The sequence below is a fragment of the Halichoeres trimaculatus genome, unplaced genomic scaffold, assembly GCF_033239565.1.
Source record: "Halichoeres trimaculatus isolate MK-OKI-2021-1 unplaced genomic scaffold, fHalTri1.1 fHalTri1_scaffold_17, whole genome shotgun sequence".
Taxonomy (NCBI): Eukaryota; Metazoa; Chordata; class Actinopteri; order Labriformes; family Labridae; genus Halichoeres; species Halichoeres trimaculatus.
Genome location: NW_027437195.1, coordinates 17,350,644 through 17,370,526, shown reverse-complemented (window position 1 = coordinate 17,370,526; position 19,883 = coordinate 17,350,644). Strand labels below are relative to the sequence as shown.

At 41.8% G+C, this 19,883-nt stretch overlaps 1 protein-coding gene across 8 annotated transcripts in view; it reads left to right on the top strand.

Moving 5' to 3' along the window:
• LOC141806232 (AT-rich interactive domain-containing protein 1B-like) overlaps nucleotides 1-19,883 on the top strand; it is a 276,933-nt gene that overhangs the window by 241,336 nt on the left and 15,714 nt on the right. For 6 of the 8 annotated variants that reach the window (XM_074691607.1, XM_074691606.1, XM_074691600.1 and 3 more), the window contains 5 exons: nucleotides 7,461-7,597; nucleotides 11,120-11,229; nucleotides 14,340-14,537; nucleotides 15,281-15,496; nucleotides 18,555-18,774. In XM_074691607.1, the coding sequence (XP_074547708.1) occupies nucleotides 7,461-7,597; nucleotides 11,120-11,229; nucleotides 14,340-14,537; nucleotides 15,281-15,496; nucleotides 18,555-18,774 (881 nt within the window). The remainder of the gene's footprint in view (nucleotides 1-7,460; nucleotides 7,598-11,119; nucleotides 11,230-14,339; nucleotides 14,538-15,280; nucleotides 15,497-18,554; nucleotides 18,775-19,883) is intronic. The other 2 variants (XM_074691603.1, XM_074691605.1) reach the window with 1 other exon arrangement.

Sequence of the window (19,883 nt, the reverse complement as noted above, 5' to 3'; positions counted from 1 at the left end):
TCAATCTTTCTGGCATAATTTGACAAAAGAGTATGGTTTTATTGCCAGAGATGGCTGAATATCGAACGATATGCACCCTTTGATTTGAAAGTGTAGAATGTTAGCACGCCAAGTGGGAAAACAGTGTTAGCAAAGAATGCTTAACAACGCAACACATTCAAAACTTTCTGTACTGTTAAAAACCAGGCAGCGGGAGAGTGTAATAGCATTTCTCACTGTGTAGCTAGCAGGCGGCAACCTTAAAGGTCTAAGGTCTAAAGGTCTAACGGTCTTTGCACACTGAGTTTGTTTTTTCGGATGCCTTTTTTGGATCCGTAGTTGAAAAAAAAAAAAAGGAACGCACACACACCTTGCACACTGTCTCCGATGTATTTATTTTGTATTATTTGCGAAAATTCACAGTGCGAGAAAAATGGAATCATCAAGAAGTGATCAAGCAGTTGATCCTGAGCAGTGGCTGTCAGACACACACACACACACACAGTCGCAGGCACACAAACACACCGTCACATACATGTCAGAAAATGTGAAAATGTGAATTTGCAAGTAGCCAGGGGCCTCTCTGAATAGTCAAACTGCCCAGGAAATGAGCGGTGCAGATGCGACAAAAGAGCGAAAAATCGAACCTGTTCCAAAAAAAGTAATGATGGAAAAAAGTTTTGGATCGAGTGTGCAAGCATGATTGACATCACATGGGATCTAATTTTTTTTTAACGTGCGGTAGTTTTGGATGAAAAAAACATACTCATTGTGCAAAGGCTTTAAGAATATGGGACACTGAAGAAGTGTTAAAATCTGCTGTTTCTCGAGTGTCCACTTGAGGCTTGCTCCGAAGTACCTGAAGTCACATACACACCAAGCCAAAAAAAGCTGTTTTCAAAGCAGAAATTAACCTATTTACAGCCTGGTTCAAAAAACGTCTCCTGGGTGAATCACTAATTTTACTATCGGCAATCAGAGGATTTTAAGATCACGAGCTTGCCCAATCAGAGGCACAGCTTAGGTCACATGACTGACGCCCTTTAGCCGTACGCAAAGCCCTTGCCACTACCAACATGGCTGCGATAGCCGATATGCTTCATTTTCCGTTTCAGAAACAGACAGGTGACCTCAGGGAGACTGTGTTCATGTTTTATACAGTCTATGATAGCTAAGCATGGAAAACCATTAAAGGAGACTTTCCTATTTGTCAATGATTTTATGAAGGAAGTACGTTTTGGCACTTTGGGCATGAGTGTATTTTAAAGTGGCTTGAGTTATGAAAAAGGTTGCCTACCCCTTATTCAAACAGTCTATGCCTGAATGTGTTTTTCACTAAGTTGAACTGCATTTGTCACCATCATCACCTCCATCATCACCTCTGCAGTCATCACAATCATCGCCACGTCTTAGTCACCCTGATGACAATGAGTGAACTCTACAGTATGACAAATGGACACACACAATCAGTTTCACATTGTTTTTGTTGCGCGCTGACAGGACATGTGATTAATTACCTGCATCAGGGGGCCCAGTGCTGTTTAAACACACACACACACACACACACACCTCAAGGAAGACAAACACTGGCCAAACCATTAAGAGATGGCTGTGCTGTCAATAAGAAGTGGCATGACATGATCCCTACTGCTGGGACCAATCAGACGGCCTGTCAGTCTCTCATCACTTTCTAGAGACAGCGGAGGTTCGTCTCTCGCTGTGCCGCTGCTCTGGCTCCTTCTCCTTTTGTTTACATATCTGTCTAAAAACTGTTTATGTGTCTTCAACTATTTTCCATCTTTACTTTGATTCCACCGTCGTCTGTGAAAGCTTCCCTGGGTTTCTTCTCTTGTTTGTTATCGCCATCTTCAACATTAATTTGTTGTTGTTTTCCGATCGCGTTCACGTCAAAAAAAAAAAAAAAAAGTACAGCACACGATGGCGTTTTCTTTTGATTTCCTGCTGGAAATCTGATTCATCTTTCTCTTTCTCAGCTCCAGCGGCTGTTGCCGGTCGAGCTTACTTCCATACTGCTACTGTGTTTATCCAAAACAAAGCATCATTTCCTCCATGCTGGAAGAAAACACAAATAAAAGCTGGATGTTTAGAACAACAAAAGAAGTTGTACAAGCTAGATGTTATAAATAATCTGCCAGCTAGGTGAGGATATTTGTTTTCAAAGCAGCTCAGCGTACACAAAACTGAACCATTTTTCATCTGCTTTCTCTTCTTCAAATTGATGTTTACTTTTTAAAAACATGCTAATACTACAAATGGGAATCAGTCTTCTGGCAAAATGTGCGTTTGAGTGATAAAAAGAGCCGAGCTGTTTTGTTATGATGGACATTTTTTGCAGAATACTTCCTGCGCTGCTCGTCTCACCCTCAGAGTTGGTCTTGTCTTCCATCACTCATTCCACCTCTTTCATCCCCGTCTGCGTCTGTTCTCTCTCCTCCCACCTGTTCCACTCTTCTCACCAACTCTCCCAACTGTATCGCCCTCTCCGTCTCTGTGCAGCTCTGTTATCCTACCCAGACTGTTTCATCTCCCTCTGACTTTCTTCCTCCCAATTTGCTTTTTGTTCTCCGCCGTCTCCAGCACAGCCTTGTTAGGTTTTTCTTCCTCAGATCCCACTTTAGAACATCTGAAGGAGATCAGGAGAAAATTGGCCTCCGAAAAACCTGCAGTTAAAGGCTCCAGTACCCCGTTTGCACTCCAGTTCTCAGCGCAACATTGTGAAACATTCAGACCTAGTTCCTTTCTGTCTGAGAAACAAGTTGTTAGCCGAAGAACAATGTCTTGTTTCACTCTTTGATGCGCCAAACCCCGGGTGAACTGTCACAGACCGGCCTTCCAAATCAGGGGCTAGTTAGCAGTGATGTCAGTGTCTGCTCTCGCTTTCATTCCCTCGTTTTCACGACATCCCCACTAAAAATACCTTTTACATTTCCACCTCCAATTCTCCACATCCGCCCCTCGCTGACTTACACACATCCTCACACACAGGCAAACCCACTCTAGCTTCATTATGCAGAGTGAAACAAGTGCCAAACGGGCAGAGGAGGGCTTCCTCTGGTGTCCCATGGCTGCAGGCGAGGGTCGTGATTAAATCTTTGTAGTGGGCCTTGAGTGGTTTATTTCTCTTGTCTTTGTGTTTTCTTTTTTCTCCCCATGGCAGACTGGAACCAGGAAGAGTCCAGCTTCTATCTGCTAATCAGTTTGATTGTTTGTTAAGGAGAAACAAGAGTTTTAGCAACAAAAAAGAACTGTTGCTCTTTTCAAATGTCCGATATTCCAAAGAGAAATGAAGCAGGGCTTTTATTTTAACAACAAAATCACAAAATGTGATGCTAATCTTACCTGGAGTCATCTCAGATTGAAGTCAGAGTAGATGTTGCTGTTGAACGTTGGTGCCATGCTACCCAATTTCAAAAATAGACGGTTGTCAATCTTGAAATGATATTATTTTTGTGGGAACTAGCATCGGTTTCATGAAAGTTAACTTTTTGTGCGTTCCAGGCTGCCAGTTGTCAGTGTGATGAATTACAGTGTAAAAACTCTGACATGTTATGTTCAAATAACACGGACTGTGTCAGGCCTGTCAGCAAGGAGGAGGTGCCATTTTGTTTGAGCGAAAGGTACCGTACAACATTTTTAGGGTCTGTGGATTGATGCTGGGGATTTTTTTCTCTCTCTCTGTTTTTTTTTCTTCTTTGGAAAGAGAAGGGAACAGAAAGTATTAAAAGGTATAAGCTTTTCTTGGCAGCAGCTTCTGAGGACGGAATTGGCTTTTCAAATGACTTTCCAGCGCTGCCGGCGACACTCTACTAAAAGTTCCTGGAGCTATAGGAACGGGCTCTGTCGAAAAAATAAGCATTTAGCAAGAGAAGAGCAAAGCTCAGGGTAAAAAAAAGAGCCGTAAATCAAAGGGAAATTGAAGGGAGAAAAATGTTGGAAGAGGGGAGAAGAGAGGAGAGGAGAGTGCTCCCAGGCAAATCCTCGCCAAATAATTCATTTCTGACCTCCTTAGTAAGTAAATTTGCTAAATAAATAAGAGCAGCGCTTGAATGTCAAGAACGGGGGATGCTGCCTGTGGCGCTTTGTCGCTCGCAGTCTTGGCAGTGCTGGGGAGCGCTCTGCTTTCATTAGATGGGCAAAATAAATGGCTTCTCCTCCATCTATCCTGAGCTGTTTGATGTTTGGGAAGGAAGGAGGGGAGGGAGAGGAGAAGAGAGGCTTTTCTCTGGATTTAATATGTTAAAAGCTGTCCTTTTATTTTTGTGAGAGGTTTATTCCGGCCTCTCTTTTGTGCACATACATGTATATACATATATATATATATATATATATATATATATATTATATACATATAAATGTGTGTGTGTGTTTGTGTGTGTGTGCTTGTGGTGAGTGGAGTCAGGAGTTTGGAGGAGCTACGAGCTCGCGCTGCCCTGAGAACAGATTGGGTCCATATATAATTCATGGCCTCCAGCCGATCCACTCCATCCTTCCATCCAGCAGCTTCTCTTTGGCGCTTTTTCCTCTCACTCTCCTTTGCACACTCCTTTCACACACACACACACACTCACATAAAGCACAGGGATCGATAGGGAGCCACGCTCAGCTGTCACACACTCCTGCAGTCCCAGAGCTTCTGCTGTCTCGTCCAGTTAGCGGCGCTGGGAGGCATCAGCGCCGCCTGTCACCACGAATGAAGGACAAAGGCGCTGCCACTTCTAGAGAGACACCGTCAGCTGGTTGGCTGGCACCTCGTAACCATGGCATCCCCTTGGCAACAGCGCCCAGCCCGCGTATGAACACAAGGACACGCTCAAACACACACTCACACACACACACACACACTGCCCATGGTGTGAATGTGGCCTTCTCTGATGCCCTTCACACATGTGGACTGAATATAAAAAGGAGACAGGGCTGTGTGTGTGTGTGTGAGTGTGTGAGTGTGTGAGTGTGTGAAGGGCAGTAGATGAATGAAGAGAAAAACAATGAAATAGCAGATATTGTTGAGGTGTAAACTCAGGTGAAAAAGGAGTAAGTTCTGCTTTATGTTTCCAAAGGTCTCGACTTTTATTTTATACGTTTTTTTTTCTTCTTCTTCTTTCTCTTTTTCCTCTTTCCAATAAAAATTTTACTCCTAACTTTCTCTTCTCTGCTCCTCTCTTTACTCCTCAGGCCGCTCCCAGACAACAAACTGAGAGCGCTCTGTCCTGCTCCTCACATGGATGTTTGCCTGTTTCTCACCCCATGTGTGTGTGTGTGTGGGTGTGTGTGTGGGTGTGTGTGTGTGTGTGTGTGTGTGTGTGTGTGTGTGTGTGTGTGTGTGTGTGTGTGTGTGTGTGTGTGTGTGTGTGTGTGTGTGTGTGTGTGTGTGAGGGTGTGTGTTTGAGCGTTTGTTCCCTCAGCTCAGTCTCATGGAACAACGCTCACCTCCAGCTCAGGGGCCCTGAGCTGAGAATACGCCCCCCATCGGTCCACTAGGGACCCATACACACACACACACACATACACACTACCCAAGCTTCTTCTTCCCTTCATTTCCCTCCCTTCCTCCTCCTCCTTGCCTCCTTTCTACTTTTCCTCCCCTCTTCTCTGCTTTCTCCCCTCCTTCACTCACTCTTTCTCTCTCTGCCGCAACAGGATGTTTTTTTTTTTCCCTGGCACAAAGGTGCCCGAGAGCAAGATGAATGCGCTGTGCCGTGTTTTTTTTGTTTTTTTTTTCCCCGATAGCGGCACATGCATATATTAAGTGTGATTAAATGCTGTGCAATGCCTCCATCAAGTGCTTTCTAATGGGCTTTTTTATGACATGAATTAGTCATAATGGGAGAGTGCCACAGTCAGAAAAAAAAAACCTCCAACCGCTGTTGTTGTTGTTGTTGTTGATTTGGATACTTCACCATACACATGAGAGCTTCTGCTTCTCTTGCACAAGGTGGGTGCAGGGCGGGGAAAAAAAAAAGACTTTTGTAGGCTTCAAACTTATTTTTCCGTGCCGGAGTTTTTGCATGCAGAATAAATTTTCACTTGAGAGGGAAGGTGCAGTGATCAAAAGGTACATTTATTTCTGTGTCTTGACTCACACAAAGCTTTTTAGGGAACATGTAGGCAGAGAGGAAGGTGTCTATATTTCCCCCCGTTGTGGAGAAACGGGGCCAGATAAGTGTGGATTTGGTGTGAGCTTGTTTCTTTGCCATGGAGCTCCCCAGTGCACCTCGGCCCCCATAGAGGGATTACATATGTATCATCAGCCGTGCTCTATGACTAATTACATCTGTGAGATGAGATTATGTGGAGGTTTACCAAGCCAATCCCTCCTCTTAGGCTATGTGTATCGGTTCCAACATGAGGTATTACACTATGTGTCTGTGTGTGACAGAGACAGAGATGCCAGTTAGAAGGAATTGACTGACATAAATCCTGTTAGCATTTTCTTTTCCTCCACACAGAACCGTGTTGCTTTTTGGACTGAACACTCCTCCTTGTGGTGTATTGATGTCTTCCCTTCACACTCCGTCTTTCCTCACATTTTGTCTTCCTCTACACTTTGACTGCCTGGATTCTCTGCCCCCTTCCCACCTCTTCCTCCCCACTCCACTTTTCTAATTTTGTTATTCTGAGTCTTTTACCTTTCCCCCCTTTTTTTTCTGTCAGTCTTTCAGGCCGCTCTCTCCCTCCATCTGCCTCCCCTCTTTCTCCCAATCTTCTTTATATGGTTGTCCAGGAGATAATCTTGAGTCAGCAGGAGACAGAGCAAATTGTTCCAAACATGGTGTTCCCTTTCAGCCCCCGTGTCACCGGCTTTGGCCTGCCTGCCTGGCATGCAATGATAGACGCAGCCTTCAATCACACACACACACACACTCACACACACATGTACACACACACATGGATGGGTAGCATTCAGCAGGTTGCAGATAAGCCCTTCTGATGTCACTTGCAACACCATGTGATGAGCCGCCTGAGAGAGAGGCAGAGAGATGGAGCGGGATTGATTTCTGCTGTCACCATGGCAACAAATAACATGATCCTCTCCAAAAGCACACCTTAATTAGTTAAATTATGACTTGTGGGAGAAGGAGAGAGGGAGGAAAAGAGGGAGTAGAGGGAGGGGGAGTAGGGTGGAGGGATTTGTAGCAGAGAAGAGAGGAAAAGAGGGGATGGAAGAGTTCTTCGTTTCTGATGTGACGCGCTCATCTTCTGCTTTTGGAGAAGCTGTTTGTTTGATCAGGAGCACATTGTGCACCCTGCCTTTTTATTGCCACTTCCAGATATACATGCTGCTTGGTTTTTACAACAACCATAAAGGACTATGGCGGAGACACTCTGCCAAATACCATCTTTGTACCATTTTGTGGCCTCTGCTTTCACTGTGACCCACTTATCTCTCCACAGCCTGACATTGCATCGCAAATCTCAACGCCACAAATCCCTCTCACATATTTCTTTTCTTTCCTTGGTAGGCAGGGCAGCTACCAAGGCCCCAGCATGAGCCCGGCAAGCAGCATGACTACCAACGCCCCCTACAGCCAGCCAACAGGGAACAACAGTTCAGCGATGGGGAACGCTCAAGGTCCGGCCTACAACGTGCCAACTTCAGGTAAAGTCAGCCAACTTCACTTTCCTGAGGTGTGAAAGCTTTAAAGCGGCAGACATAAGAGTTTAACAAAACACAAAGCTGGGTCTTTGGAGCGTGGATAGCCTAGTGGTTTAGGTCACGCTCCATGAGGTTCCCTCTTGTGCCGTTTCCTCCCCACTCTCGCCCCTGTTCCTACTCTATCCACTGTCCTCCACTATCCCATCAAAAGCATGAAAAGCCCCAAAAATATCTTTATAAATCACAAAACTAGCAAAGGCTAGGCTGGCTACACACTGAAGCCAGATTTGGGGCCTGATTTCCCTCTCCCAGAGGCCTGACCATAGACGACATGAACGTAGTCTCTGGTGCGTTCTTCATCGGTTTCTGATGTCTGTTGTTGTTCAGAGCCATTTTGACTCAACCTAACTTTGTGTAAAGTAAAAAGGCAGAGTTGAGGTGGGCCTTGAGCCTCCTTGCTAACAGCTACAGTACACTGCCTGTTAATCAAGCTAGCTGTGTATTCAAAACCTGTAATCCAAAACCTCTAAGTTAGGAGGAACTTCATCCTCCATACAGTGTGTTCAGTTATACACATGAACTCAGTTTTTCTTTCTAAACTCTGTTGTTTTTTTTTAACACGTGTGTGCATGGTTTTCAGTTCCTCCAGCGCCAGCTTCAAGCAAACGCTCGATCAACTGCAGTTTGTAGCACCTGAGCACTGACTTCATTTTTTGCAGCCAGAGGTTGCTGCTTACATGACCTGATGGGAGACTCAGTTCAACCGATCATCACTACTGAAGAATGTTGCATAGTTATTGCATAGTAAAATTTTTAACGTTCTGGACTGTGTCAAAATCTTTCTGATGTCATACATGTTTAATATTTACAATTCCTGGTTGGACTGCCACAGATGGGATAACCAGAGTGAGAGGGGCAGACTGGGAAGTGTCCTCCCCAGGGATTTTACAGCTTATGAGGATGGCAGCGAGTGTGAAAATAAACCCAGAGCCGAGCAGACATTGAAAAATAAGACAAACTTGCAGAATTATTTACCTATTTTTACCTCCGCCAATGAGGTTATGTTTTTGGGAGAGTTTGTCTGTTTGTTTGTGAACAACATAACTCAAAAAGAAACTAACAGATCTTGATGAAATGTTCAGGAAATGTTCAAAATGAGATATGGAAGAAGTGATTAAATTTTGGAGGTGATCTGGATCACCATCTGGATCCAGGACTTTTTCAAAGGATTCTTTATCATTGTGAGATAGGGCTGTTTTCACCATATGTGTATATAACTCCACCATAAATGGTCAGATTTCTTTGTAAAACAATACAAGACAAGGTCACCATAATTTCTGACAGATGTTAAAGTACGATCCAGATCCTGGCCATATCCTGGATACTAAGATCCAGAATATGAAATATGTCGTGGGTCATCATCATTTTTAACACTGTCAGGTCCCAAATTATGGTACAAACCTGCAACTAACACCAAATTGTAGCAGACAGTCTGCTGAAAGGGAGTATAACATTAAAGTAGGACTAAAGTGTTGGTGACAATCACAGTATGCTTGGTGGAGGTCTGTGCTCTCTGAGTTTAAATCATTTTTGGAGCTTTTACACCTTTATTAGGAGTGGGCACAACAGTGGCGAGAAAGAGAAAGAAAGGGAAGCTGGAACCCTGGAAAACCTGGGCCTGTGTGTGTGTGTGTGTGTGTGTGTGTGTGTGTGTGTGTGTGTGTGTGTGTGTGTGTGTGTGTGTGTGTGTGTGTGTGTGTGTGTGTGTGTGTGTGTGTGTGTGTGTGTGTGTGTGTGTGTGTGTGACCTAACTTCTAGACCAAGCTAGCGCCCATTTATTCATATTTTTGACCTTTTTTTGTTGGTGCAGATGCTGATCGCCCTCCATGTTGGTTAAAATTCTGTAGTCACATCCAATTACACGTCCCTGAGAGATCTCACGTCTGTGGAATCATTCAGTGTGTGTTAAAAATCAGTCCGAGCTGTCTCACTCCATCGGTTCAGGTCTGAAAGTCGTGTAGTGTGAGGCTGGCCTAAGTGAAATGATCTTGGTTTCTCTTCATAGCTGAACTCATTCACACAGCTGTCAGCCTCCTTCAGCCTTCCATCAACACACACATAAAAGTTTCAAATGAAGTCACGACCCTGAATCCGCTGACTTATCTCCAGTTCAATGTACAGAAAACTCTCTGATAATGCAGACGAGACCTCGTTGAATAAGAAATCACAGCCCTGCGTGTACATGACAGACATTTCAGTGAGCTGCATTAACCTACATGTTTACATTGAATGTTCGGCAGAACTGAGTCAGGATTGTTCCCATTCAGAGGCAGACAGAGCGAGAAGGGACCAGAAGGGGCAAAGATACCAAAAGGAAAAGAAATCAAGAACTCTGGCTACTTTCTCAGAGCTCCTACTTTTTTCTGTAGAGCTGGCCCTCCAGTGAGCAAAGATTAATGTGGTGCATCCCCTTTTCTTTCAGCCCTTCACCCCGCTGCATTGTTGCTAAACGCACCTCAGAGTGCTCTGTGGCTCCAAAAATGAAAGGCGCCTTTTATTCAAAACCAAATATCAGAACGCGTGACATTTGGAGAAACTTCAAAGGAATTAGAGTGCCAAGGTTCCTGAAAACTCATCTGGTTTGCCCCTGGGCACGGTAAAAAGCCATTAGTTTTCCCACCGTGCTGCAGCACACACAGGGAAAAATAAAGAGGAGAGCCTTGCATCCAAGGACCCTTTCTCTCTGTTAATAAGAAATATGCAGCTGGCGCTATAAAAAAGTAGTCTTAAGGATCTTAACTCTTCTTCACTTAGAAATCTCATGAAGGTACACAACCGTCTTTGAAAACAGAAACAAGTCTTCTTGTCAGCCAACATCTCTTGAATGCCAACCTTCCCTTTCTGTCGTCTCTTTGAATGCGTGAGAACATGGATGATTTCTCCCACACCGGCAACGTGCAGCCGGCAAGGTTGAAAGAGCACACTGGCTCGCTTTTAGTCGAGTCTTATCTCATTCTCTTTGCCACGTCTTTCTTAAGAAGCAGTCTTTTTATACGATTCTTTCACAATCTTTCCTTTGAGATGAACGGCTGGACAGGCTTAAGAGGGGCCTTGAGAAAACAGAAAGAGAGAATATAAGGTTTAAAACTGCAGAAAGACGTTGAATTATTTCATATTGTCTGACTCGGCTGTGACATTATGAAAGCTATTATGCGGCTGCTTTCAGCACTCATAAAGAAGGGACCGTTCATTTTAGGGAGTTAAAACATACTGAATGGAGCCTAATACAAAAAGATACCAAGTACACCTCTTCATTCTGCTGCACTGAAAAGATACCTGCTAGGATGAAGCCTCTGTAAAAAAAATACATCTTATGTTAAGTTCAACATCGGTTCAACTGAGACAATTCTTTTCTTCACGGCTAAAGCAGAAAACTAGCTCTCATTAAATATTTTCATTCAGAAGTTGTTTCAGTAAAGGTGTAGTGCAAATATTTCTCAGCACATGTCTTCGTTCTCGTTGCAGGAGCTGTGGGAGCATCTGGGGACGCGATGATGAGCCCAGATGGGAAACCAAAAACGGACCTGAAAGACGACAGCAGCTCCACCAACACCAACGAGCCTCACAAACCAAAGGTACCTCTGACCTTTTCCCTCCTCACATCTCCCTCTGCAAATCCCTCCTTCCCTCTCCTCCTTGGGTTTTGTTTTGTTTTTTGATCTTGCTCGCCCCTAATGAAGCAAACCGAATCTGATCAGCATATGCTGCCTCAGCACAGTGGGCTGCTTCTCTGTTATTTTCTCGCCATATTTAATGATTTGTTTAACATTTACCATTCCTAATGTTTTCCTCGCTTTGTTTTTCGCCCGCAGCATTCTCGTCTTGCTGATGTTTTGCCAGCCCGAGCTGCAAAAAAAAAAAAAAAAAAGGGAGACTCATGGAGATAGAGAGGGCTCGGCATCTGTGGCACACTCGTGCATGTGCGCACATGCAAACACAACGCAGCAATAATGTGCATAATATACCACACATCATATCAATTTATTTATTTCATTCTACATTCACACATGAAGCCACACACTGTCCTTTAAGTCACACACAGACTCACACACCATATTTCTCTTAGAAACAACCTCCTCAGTGCCTTCACGCTCACACACACACACACTGTAAAAAACACACACTCACAAACATCCCAAAACACAATGCTGACTTCTCATTTTGCCCTACAATTGCAGCTCTGCTTGGCTCAGCTCAGCAACAACACAAGTCTGCTCTTTGCTCTTTTCTACCCCCTCCCCTTGTTTTTGCTTAACAACACCCCCTCCTCATGCACACACACACACACGCACAGGAAAAGAAGTGTATAAACACACTCATGCCTCCATCACATCCACTACACGTCTTTTCCCTCCAAATCCCTGTCTTTTCTTTTGCTGATTACGGTAGTAGGGCCTTTTGAATTATTTAAGGCAGTCAGAGCAGCCAGAAAGACCCCCAGTGCTCCCAAAAGAGATGATCTGTCTGAGAGAAAGAGGGGGAGAGAGGAGGAGAGAGGAGGAGAGTGAGGGGGGAGGAAGGAGAGGCAGAGAAGGACTGGAAAAGAGAGAGGGAAAAAGATAAGCTTTTGCTGACACGAGCATTCTCTACACACACCACAAGCACTTGTCAAGCTGTTGTTCCCTCTTTCTCAGTCTCTTTTACACACACACACTGAAATTCTTCCAACACACACTCATGTCAGCTAACATGGAGAATAACACACAGACACACACTTCCTATAAAAAGACACAGTCCATCTTTTAGTAAACTGATGTATGTAGGATTTCCTGCATGAGGATAATTACTTTAATGTCAGAGGATAAAACAGCTGTAAGATGAACAAAATGTTTTACACTCACACACACACAAACACACACTCTTACAATACTTAAGTGTTGAGATCATTTCTGTTGAATGTAATTTAAAGGCCTTGTCTGAAGTTTTAAATATTTAAGGTACCTTTGGTTGACATTTTATACTTCACTTAACTTTTCATTAAAGGGGCTTTCTAAATAATCTTGAAAAAGTCTTTCTTCTAGATATATGCCTGGTTATAATCCACAACTTCAAATGAGATTATCGGCAACAATAAAGGTTATTTATAAATGCTACTTCTCAGCTTTTTGTTCGGGTCGTCCAGGACCGGATTGATCTACAGCACATCAGAGTCTCTATGGCAACACCATGCCAACTGACAAACTTTAGTAGTGAGGAGAGAGATCTGTGTTTTTCTCTGTCAAAAAACTTTTCTTGGATTAACTTTGTGGTAATTTTGGACACTGGAGGTAAATTGTCAAAAAGAAAAAGGACAGAAGAGAAAAGAAAAGCTAAACTGAGCTCAACGCTAAAACATAGGGGCTAAACTGTTTGTGATAATGTTCATTCCAACCAACAGTCAGCAGTTATTCTGCAGTGGTCTGTTCAAACTTGAGAGTCTGTCAATAAAATGAAGAGTGAGGTTACGTTAGCTCTGCTTGGTAGATGACTGGCAGGACATAGCTAACCAGGATTTACTAACGTTACATGTCACGGTTACATCTCAAAGCACGGGGGCTGTGAATGGTGCTACGTAAAGCTGGCTACAAAAGTACAGTACAAAATGACAGTTTGCTTGTTGTCACATTTTAAAACCATAAAACCACTCAAAGCGCACAGACCTCTACCAAGCATACTGTGATTGTCACCAACACTTTAGTCTTACTTTAATGTTATACTCCCTTTCAGCAGACTGTCTGCTACAATTTGGTGTTAGTTGTAGGTTTGTACCATAATTTGTTTCCTGATAGTGTTGAAAATTATGATGACCCAGTACATATTTCATATTCCAGATCTTAGTATCCAGAATATTGCCAGGATCTGGATCGTACTTTTACATCTGTCAGAAATTATGGTGATCTTGTCTTGTATTGTTTTGCAAAGCAATCCGACCATTTATGGTGGAGTTATATACACATATGGTGAAAACAGCCCTATCTCACAATGATAGAGTTCCTTTAAAAAACTCCTGGATCCAGACAGTGATCCAGATCACCTCCAAAATTGAATCACTTCTTCCTTATTCCATTTTGAGCATTTCCTGAAAATTTTATCAAGATCCGTTTGTTACTTTTTGAGTTGTGTTGTTCACAGACAAACAGACAGGCAAACTCTCCCCAAAACAAAACCTCCTTGGTGGAGGTAAAAACAGCACTACGTAACTGCTGATAAATATATTACTTTGTCATGCTGTGTGTAAAAATATGTCTTGAGCAAAGAAAAGTAATGTTGAAAAGAAGATCTGATCTCCATTAATTTGGTTCAAAACAAACACAGGCTTATTAAAAACAGTTCGGGTCTTTTTTGATGTTTTTTGTTTGTTATTTTTGTGGACATATAACATCATGCCTCTAGATAAAAAACTGAAAGTTTGCCTTAATTAATGACAAATAATGGCATACACATTGTTAATAAAAGTATCTTGAAATGTTATTGCATTACTATACATAATGAGCTTTGCATCCCTGAAACCAGATGTTTGCATTGCAGCAGAAACATTCTTGGTTTTTCAGAAATCAAGAACGTTGACGGTGCAGACATTACTGCTTTAATTTACCCACCACGGTGTCATAGTGAAACTGAGATGCTGCATCAGAGGAGCAAACAATGATAAATGCCTTCATACAGAGCAAACTAAAGTCCCACACGTCTCCCTCTGTCTCTGCAGCAGCTCCAGGACGGCTACAGTAACAACAACAGCAGCAGCAGCTCCCAGCAGTGTGTGTCCCAGCCAACCACACCAGGAGGCGCCCTGCCCGTGCCCTCCCCACTCTCACCCAGCCCTGCCAGCCTGTCCTCATACCACGGAGACGACAGTGACAGCATCAGCAGTCCCCCCTGGCCCCTGAAGACCCCATCCAGCCCTGTAAGAGCCAGAAAGTCTGGCATGGTGGTTACTAATGGATGTGTCTATTAACTGAATAAGGACAGGTGGTTACAAATAAATTAAGGGCTAAAATTTCATATTACTGAAGGTGAAACTACTGACATCCACCTTTTCAGCACTGCTGTGGCCAGATGACATGAGAAAAAATAAACAGCTACATCATTTATAGTTTTACTGAAGCATTCAACAATGAAATCATTGAGTTTGAAACATCAAAGTAGCCAGGAAGTGGTAATTAAAGCTACGTTTTGAAAGCTTAGCGATGAATTTTAGCAAAAAGACTTTATCAGTGTTGCAGATAAAGACAGAACATCAAACATTTTTACAATACACCTCTGAAGTGAAAAATAACCTTTACAAAGAAAGTGGGCAGACACTGATGCATCAAGGAACGCCAGAAAAAAATACATGTATAAGAGAAAACACATTGGAAAGTATTAAAGTTTATGTTACGCAACTAAGTCTCAATACTACTAAAACAATTGCTGACTAAAAAAAAAAGATTGTAAGAGTATTCCCATTCTCACTTTATCTGAACTCTTAGAGGGCTGAAATTAATGAGACAGAGACTTGAGTGAACACAAGCTTCAAACAAAGCTCCTATACAGAGAACAGGGGTTATGATTAAGTTTTACTCAAACTGTATCGTAATCTTAATAATAATCTTAGCAACCATTTTAGCCAGCTAACTTATCTTCTCTTTTATCCTCTTCATTCACCAGAAGACCAACCCTAATTCCTCCGCCCTCACTGGGGAGCGAATCACACGGCTGTATGAGCTGGGTGTGGAACCAGAGAGGCGGAGCTGGGTGGAGCGATACCTCAACTTCATGGAGGAGCGGGGCACGCCTGTCGCCCAGCTTCCCATCGTGGGCAAGAAGCCGCTGGACCTCTGGAAGCTCTACATCTCAGTGCGGGAGATAGGAGGCCTGGCCATGGTAATGAATGAGGAGCACAGTTCATTTAAAGGATAGCAAACATATTATTCACAAAGAGCTTTGAGAATACTTACAAGAAGTCTGCATTTAGCTACAATGTAGAAAATACGGTTACATACAAAAGGAAGGAAGAATTCACTGGAGAAATCAGGAAATTAATTCACAATATGGCTGAAAGTGTGTGATTTTAAATCTGTATAATCATACAATACATGTCTGGAGAATCTCATGCTACAACAATAGCATCAATAAACTAGACCTCAAGCAAAAGCAGTGTAGCTATGGAATTGGTTGTTTTTTGTATTAAAGTGCTACTTTCAGGTTGACATAACAAATTAACATCTAGGGATGGGAATCGAAAACCAGTTCCTGTTGAGAATCAATAATAATTGTTTCAATCCATCAATATTGTTAGCTTTTGTGCTTAACGATTCCCTTGTCAATTCTTTACATTGTGCTGGAGCCGCTGGGCCTTACTCGACTAGTCTGCTGCAGCTGTCTTAGCTTAGCAGTTAGATAATGTTTCCCAAGAAAACTTCTATTCAGGATTTTCAGCTTGAAGTTTTCCTGAAGAACTGACTTCATAAAGAAATGTACATTACTCTCTCTCAGAAGATTCATATCCAGTACATTCCAAACGGTATAAATCACCTAATTTACCAAAATAACCAAATAGTGCAAGCTTGATGCTCACGTATATGGGAAACTGCATTGATGTGCTAGCAGTTAGCATATATCAGTATAACTTTAGCTTCAGAATAGAATTTCAACTTTCATCACAGAAACATATCACATCAACTCTTTGTAAAAAAAATACTGAGAATTTCAAATGTCAAGAGCTAACAGGCTAATGAAGGGCTCATGTCTGACTTCATAACTACAGAAAGCTTCCAAACAACTTAAACCATTGTTATAACCACTTTGAGACACTAGATGGCCTACTTGAATTATTGATATATTACATCACAGTACATCAACGTCACATTGTGTGCAATTTTTACCTGTTTCTGTATCATATGCCCAGAAATATCCAGACTCAGGGACCAATTACATTTCATTCACTTACAGTATAAACTCAATTGAATGTTGTTGACACAGAAAACCTGTAAAGCTCCTTTTTTTACCAAAAAAAATCACAACAGGAATTAATAAGGGAATTGATAAAGAATCAGATTGATAAGCAGAATTAATAAGGGCAAAGGTATTGACAAAATGTTATCAATTCCCATCCCTATTAACATGAACACATAACTTTTTCTGAAATAGTTGCTGATAGAGTAAATGTTATTCTGTTTTACAGGACGTGAAGGTGCAAATTTAGAGGGAAAGGGTGCTCTTTTCCAGTTTTGATACAAAAAAGGATATTTTTTGACATCACGTCAGATTATGTCACATCAGGGACTCTCCCACTCTTCTCCGCACAGCGTGAAGTGGTAGGAAACTGAAAATACGTGCTGACTTTTCCGACACAACCGCCTACAAAACAAAGTATTGGAACACTAACATCACTCTCTGTTTCTCACTGCACTGTCATCAACCTTAAAAAAACTGTGGAAACAAAACTTTGTTCATAAGCACGACAGTCCCTCTATAGCTTTACTATTTACTTGCTGAAAAAAGGGATTTAACTGCAGGCTTTGGTCTCTGAGCACAGTGAAAAAATAGAGGAAATAACACACACACACATCCACGTAATCAAATGTCACCACAACCTGTTATAATGGACTACAGTGAACGGCCAGTAAGACTCCTCCTATGGATCATCTTAATCTTCATACGTCTTTATCTTCTTACAGTTTTTGTAAACTTTTAGCAACTTCCTGAGACATGAACACAGTATCAGATATTGTCAGCTGACACCACCCACACCCCCACCGTACTCCACTGAGTCTCAAAAAACTGCTTTTTTAAATGTTGAACATAGGCATAACTCTCTTGTGCCTTGTCACATCCAGTTGTCTGACCTTTACAAGGAAGTAAAATAAAACTCACAGAAATGACCCCAGGAGCTGTTTAGTGGATTAATTTATTTATCTAATTGAGTGAAACTTTAAAAATCATTTTCCTACACATTGATCCTCTGAGGCCTTAAACCAAAAATTGTACTTAAGGCTGTACAGAGAGAGAAAATCAACACACAGAAAGAATACCAATCAATTAAATCTTGTAGCACTGCAAAAAAACTGATAGCTAAGTATGTTTCAGTCTATTTTTTTCTTGTTTTTTTTTTGTTTGCTGTTTTTTTAAGAGTTAATATGACACACATTAACCTGACAAGTCCTTAAAATGTCTCTTTACAAGACATGTGAAAAATAAAACAACAGCCAATTTGCTTTAAAGAGTAAAACATACTCAAAAATTAAATAGATAAAAGTCTTGTTTAGATTCTTTTATTTAAACATTATTCTTATTTCAGGAATGATTCAGGTTTTATTTTTAATCTTTAATGTCTTGAAATAAGTTGTTGTTCTGCGCTGCAAAAAACTGAAATCTTATCAAGTGTTTTTGTCTTTTTTTAAGTAAAAATTGTCTTATTATACTCGGTATGAGCCACTTTCAACTTATCAATCCAGAAAAATGTCTTGTTTCAAGTTATCAGAGTACAAAAATGAGGTTTGAATCGCTTGTAATCAGTAAAAAAAATCTGCCAATGGAACAAGAAAAAATTGCTTGAAAATTTCCTTGAGACTAGAACAATGTCTTAATACAAGTAACTTTTCTCTCGCAGATTTTTTTACTGGTTACGAGCAATTCAGACCTCAGTTTTGTCCTTAAATAACTTTAAACAAGACATTTTTCTGGATTGGTCATGTGAATTTGGCTCATATTGAGTCTAAAAAGGAATTTTCTACTGAAAATAAGACAAAAACACTTAAAAAGATTTCAGTTTTTGCAGTGTGGAGATTGTGTGTAAATGTGGCTCATGTTAAATCTAAAAAGAAAGTTTTTACTAAAAATAAGACCAACACTTGCTGGTATTTCAGTTTATTGCAGTTTTGGATCTTTGATCTTCACTCTATCAATGTCTTTTTTCCCCCACAAACCCTCAACCTCTCAGGTGAACAAGAACAAAAAGTGGCGTGAGCTGTCCACCAATCTAAACGTGGGAACATCCAGCAGCTCAGCCAGCGCCCTCAAGAAGCAGTACATCCAGTATCTGTTCGCCTACGAGTGCAAGATGGAGAGGGGGGAGGAGCCACCGGCAGACAGCAGCAGCAGCAGCAGCATGGCGGGAGGGGACAGCAGGAAGCAGGTCAAGATCCAGCCACCATCACCTGGTAAGTCCTGACAACAGATCAGCACTCCCACATCTGTCTGCAGCCAAACAACAGGTGGTGCTGATCAACTGCAGCTGGGAGGAATCATCAGACAGTGATCTGTATTCATGACAATGTAGAGTACAACATCATCACAATGAAGACAGCTCAGTCAGGAAACAGGTGAAGGTAACTGCCATGCCAGTGTAGCAATGGAGCTGAAACCTGCAGGATTATTAGCAACATGTGCAGATTTAAAAAAAGATTGATCATCATGGTGTGTATATTTTCCCTGTGAATCACCTGGGGGATAACTGTTACAGTTTTTACCTACACCAACAGTTGCATTTATTTCTGTAGCTTATTTGCTTTGGAGTTAACTTACTGAGGTAGTTAGAGGTATTGTTTGGAGTCTGAGCTATGCCGTGTTATGTTAGCTGCTGTAAACAGAAGAGCAGGTAATTAGAAGAACTTGCCAAATTCAACAGAATTTAATTAAATAAACACAGATTTAGGGAGTAAAATGATTTATTACAGGACAAAAATACTGTTAACGAAGCAGCTATGTCCAGCACTGCCAAAGACCTCCAGAAAGGCCATGTAGATTTTATTCTTTTCCTTTTGGAGGCCTTTATTGTCTGTACAGCTGAAAAGAGACCGGAAATGTGGGAAGTGGAGGGTTTGGGATAGCATGGACAAAGGGTGATTTTCTAAGGTTTGTCTCTGCACACAAGACACACACTTGAACCAGGAGGCTAACTGCTACTCTTTTTTGACACATTTTATGTGATGCCCTTTTTTGTGAAATTATTAAAGAACTGCACTGATCTAAAGATGTTTGTGAAGAAACATCAAAGACACAATCCAGTCTTAAACATGCTCTAAAAGAACTTTGACTCAAAGAGAAATGTAAAGGCTGTTTCGGTGTCCACTGACCTATCTTGTTTCTTCTTAGACGAGCTGTACCCATAACACCACTTTCAGAGTATTTCTGGTGCTTAACATTGTGAGGCTATAAAGCTGTGTTGCAACATTTCAATTTCTCTTTGTAGTATTTCAAAATGGTCTTTATTTTAAGTTTTCCCTTTTATTCTACAAAGAAAATGTCTAATAAGTTTATGGAAACTGGG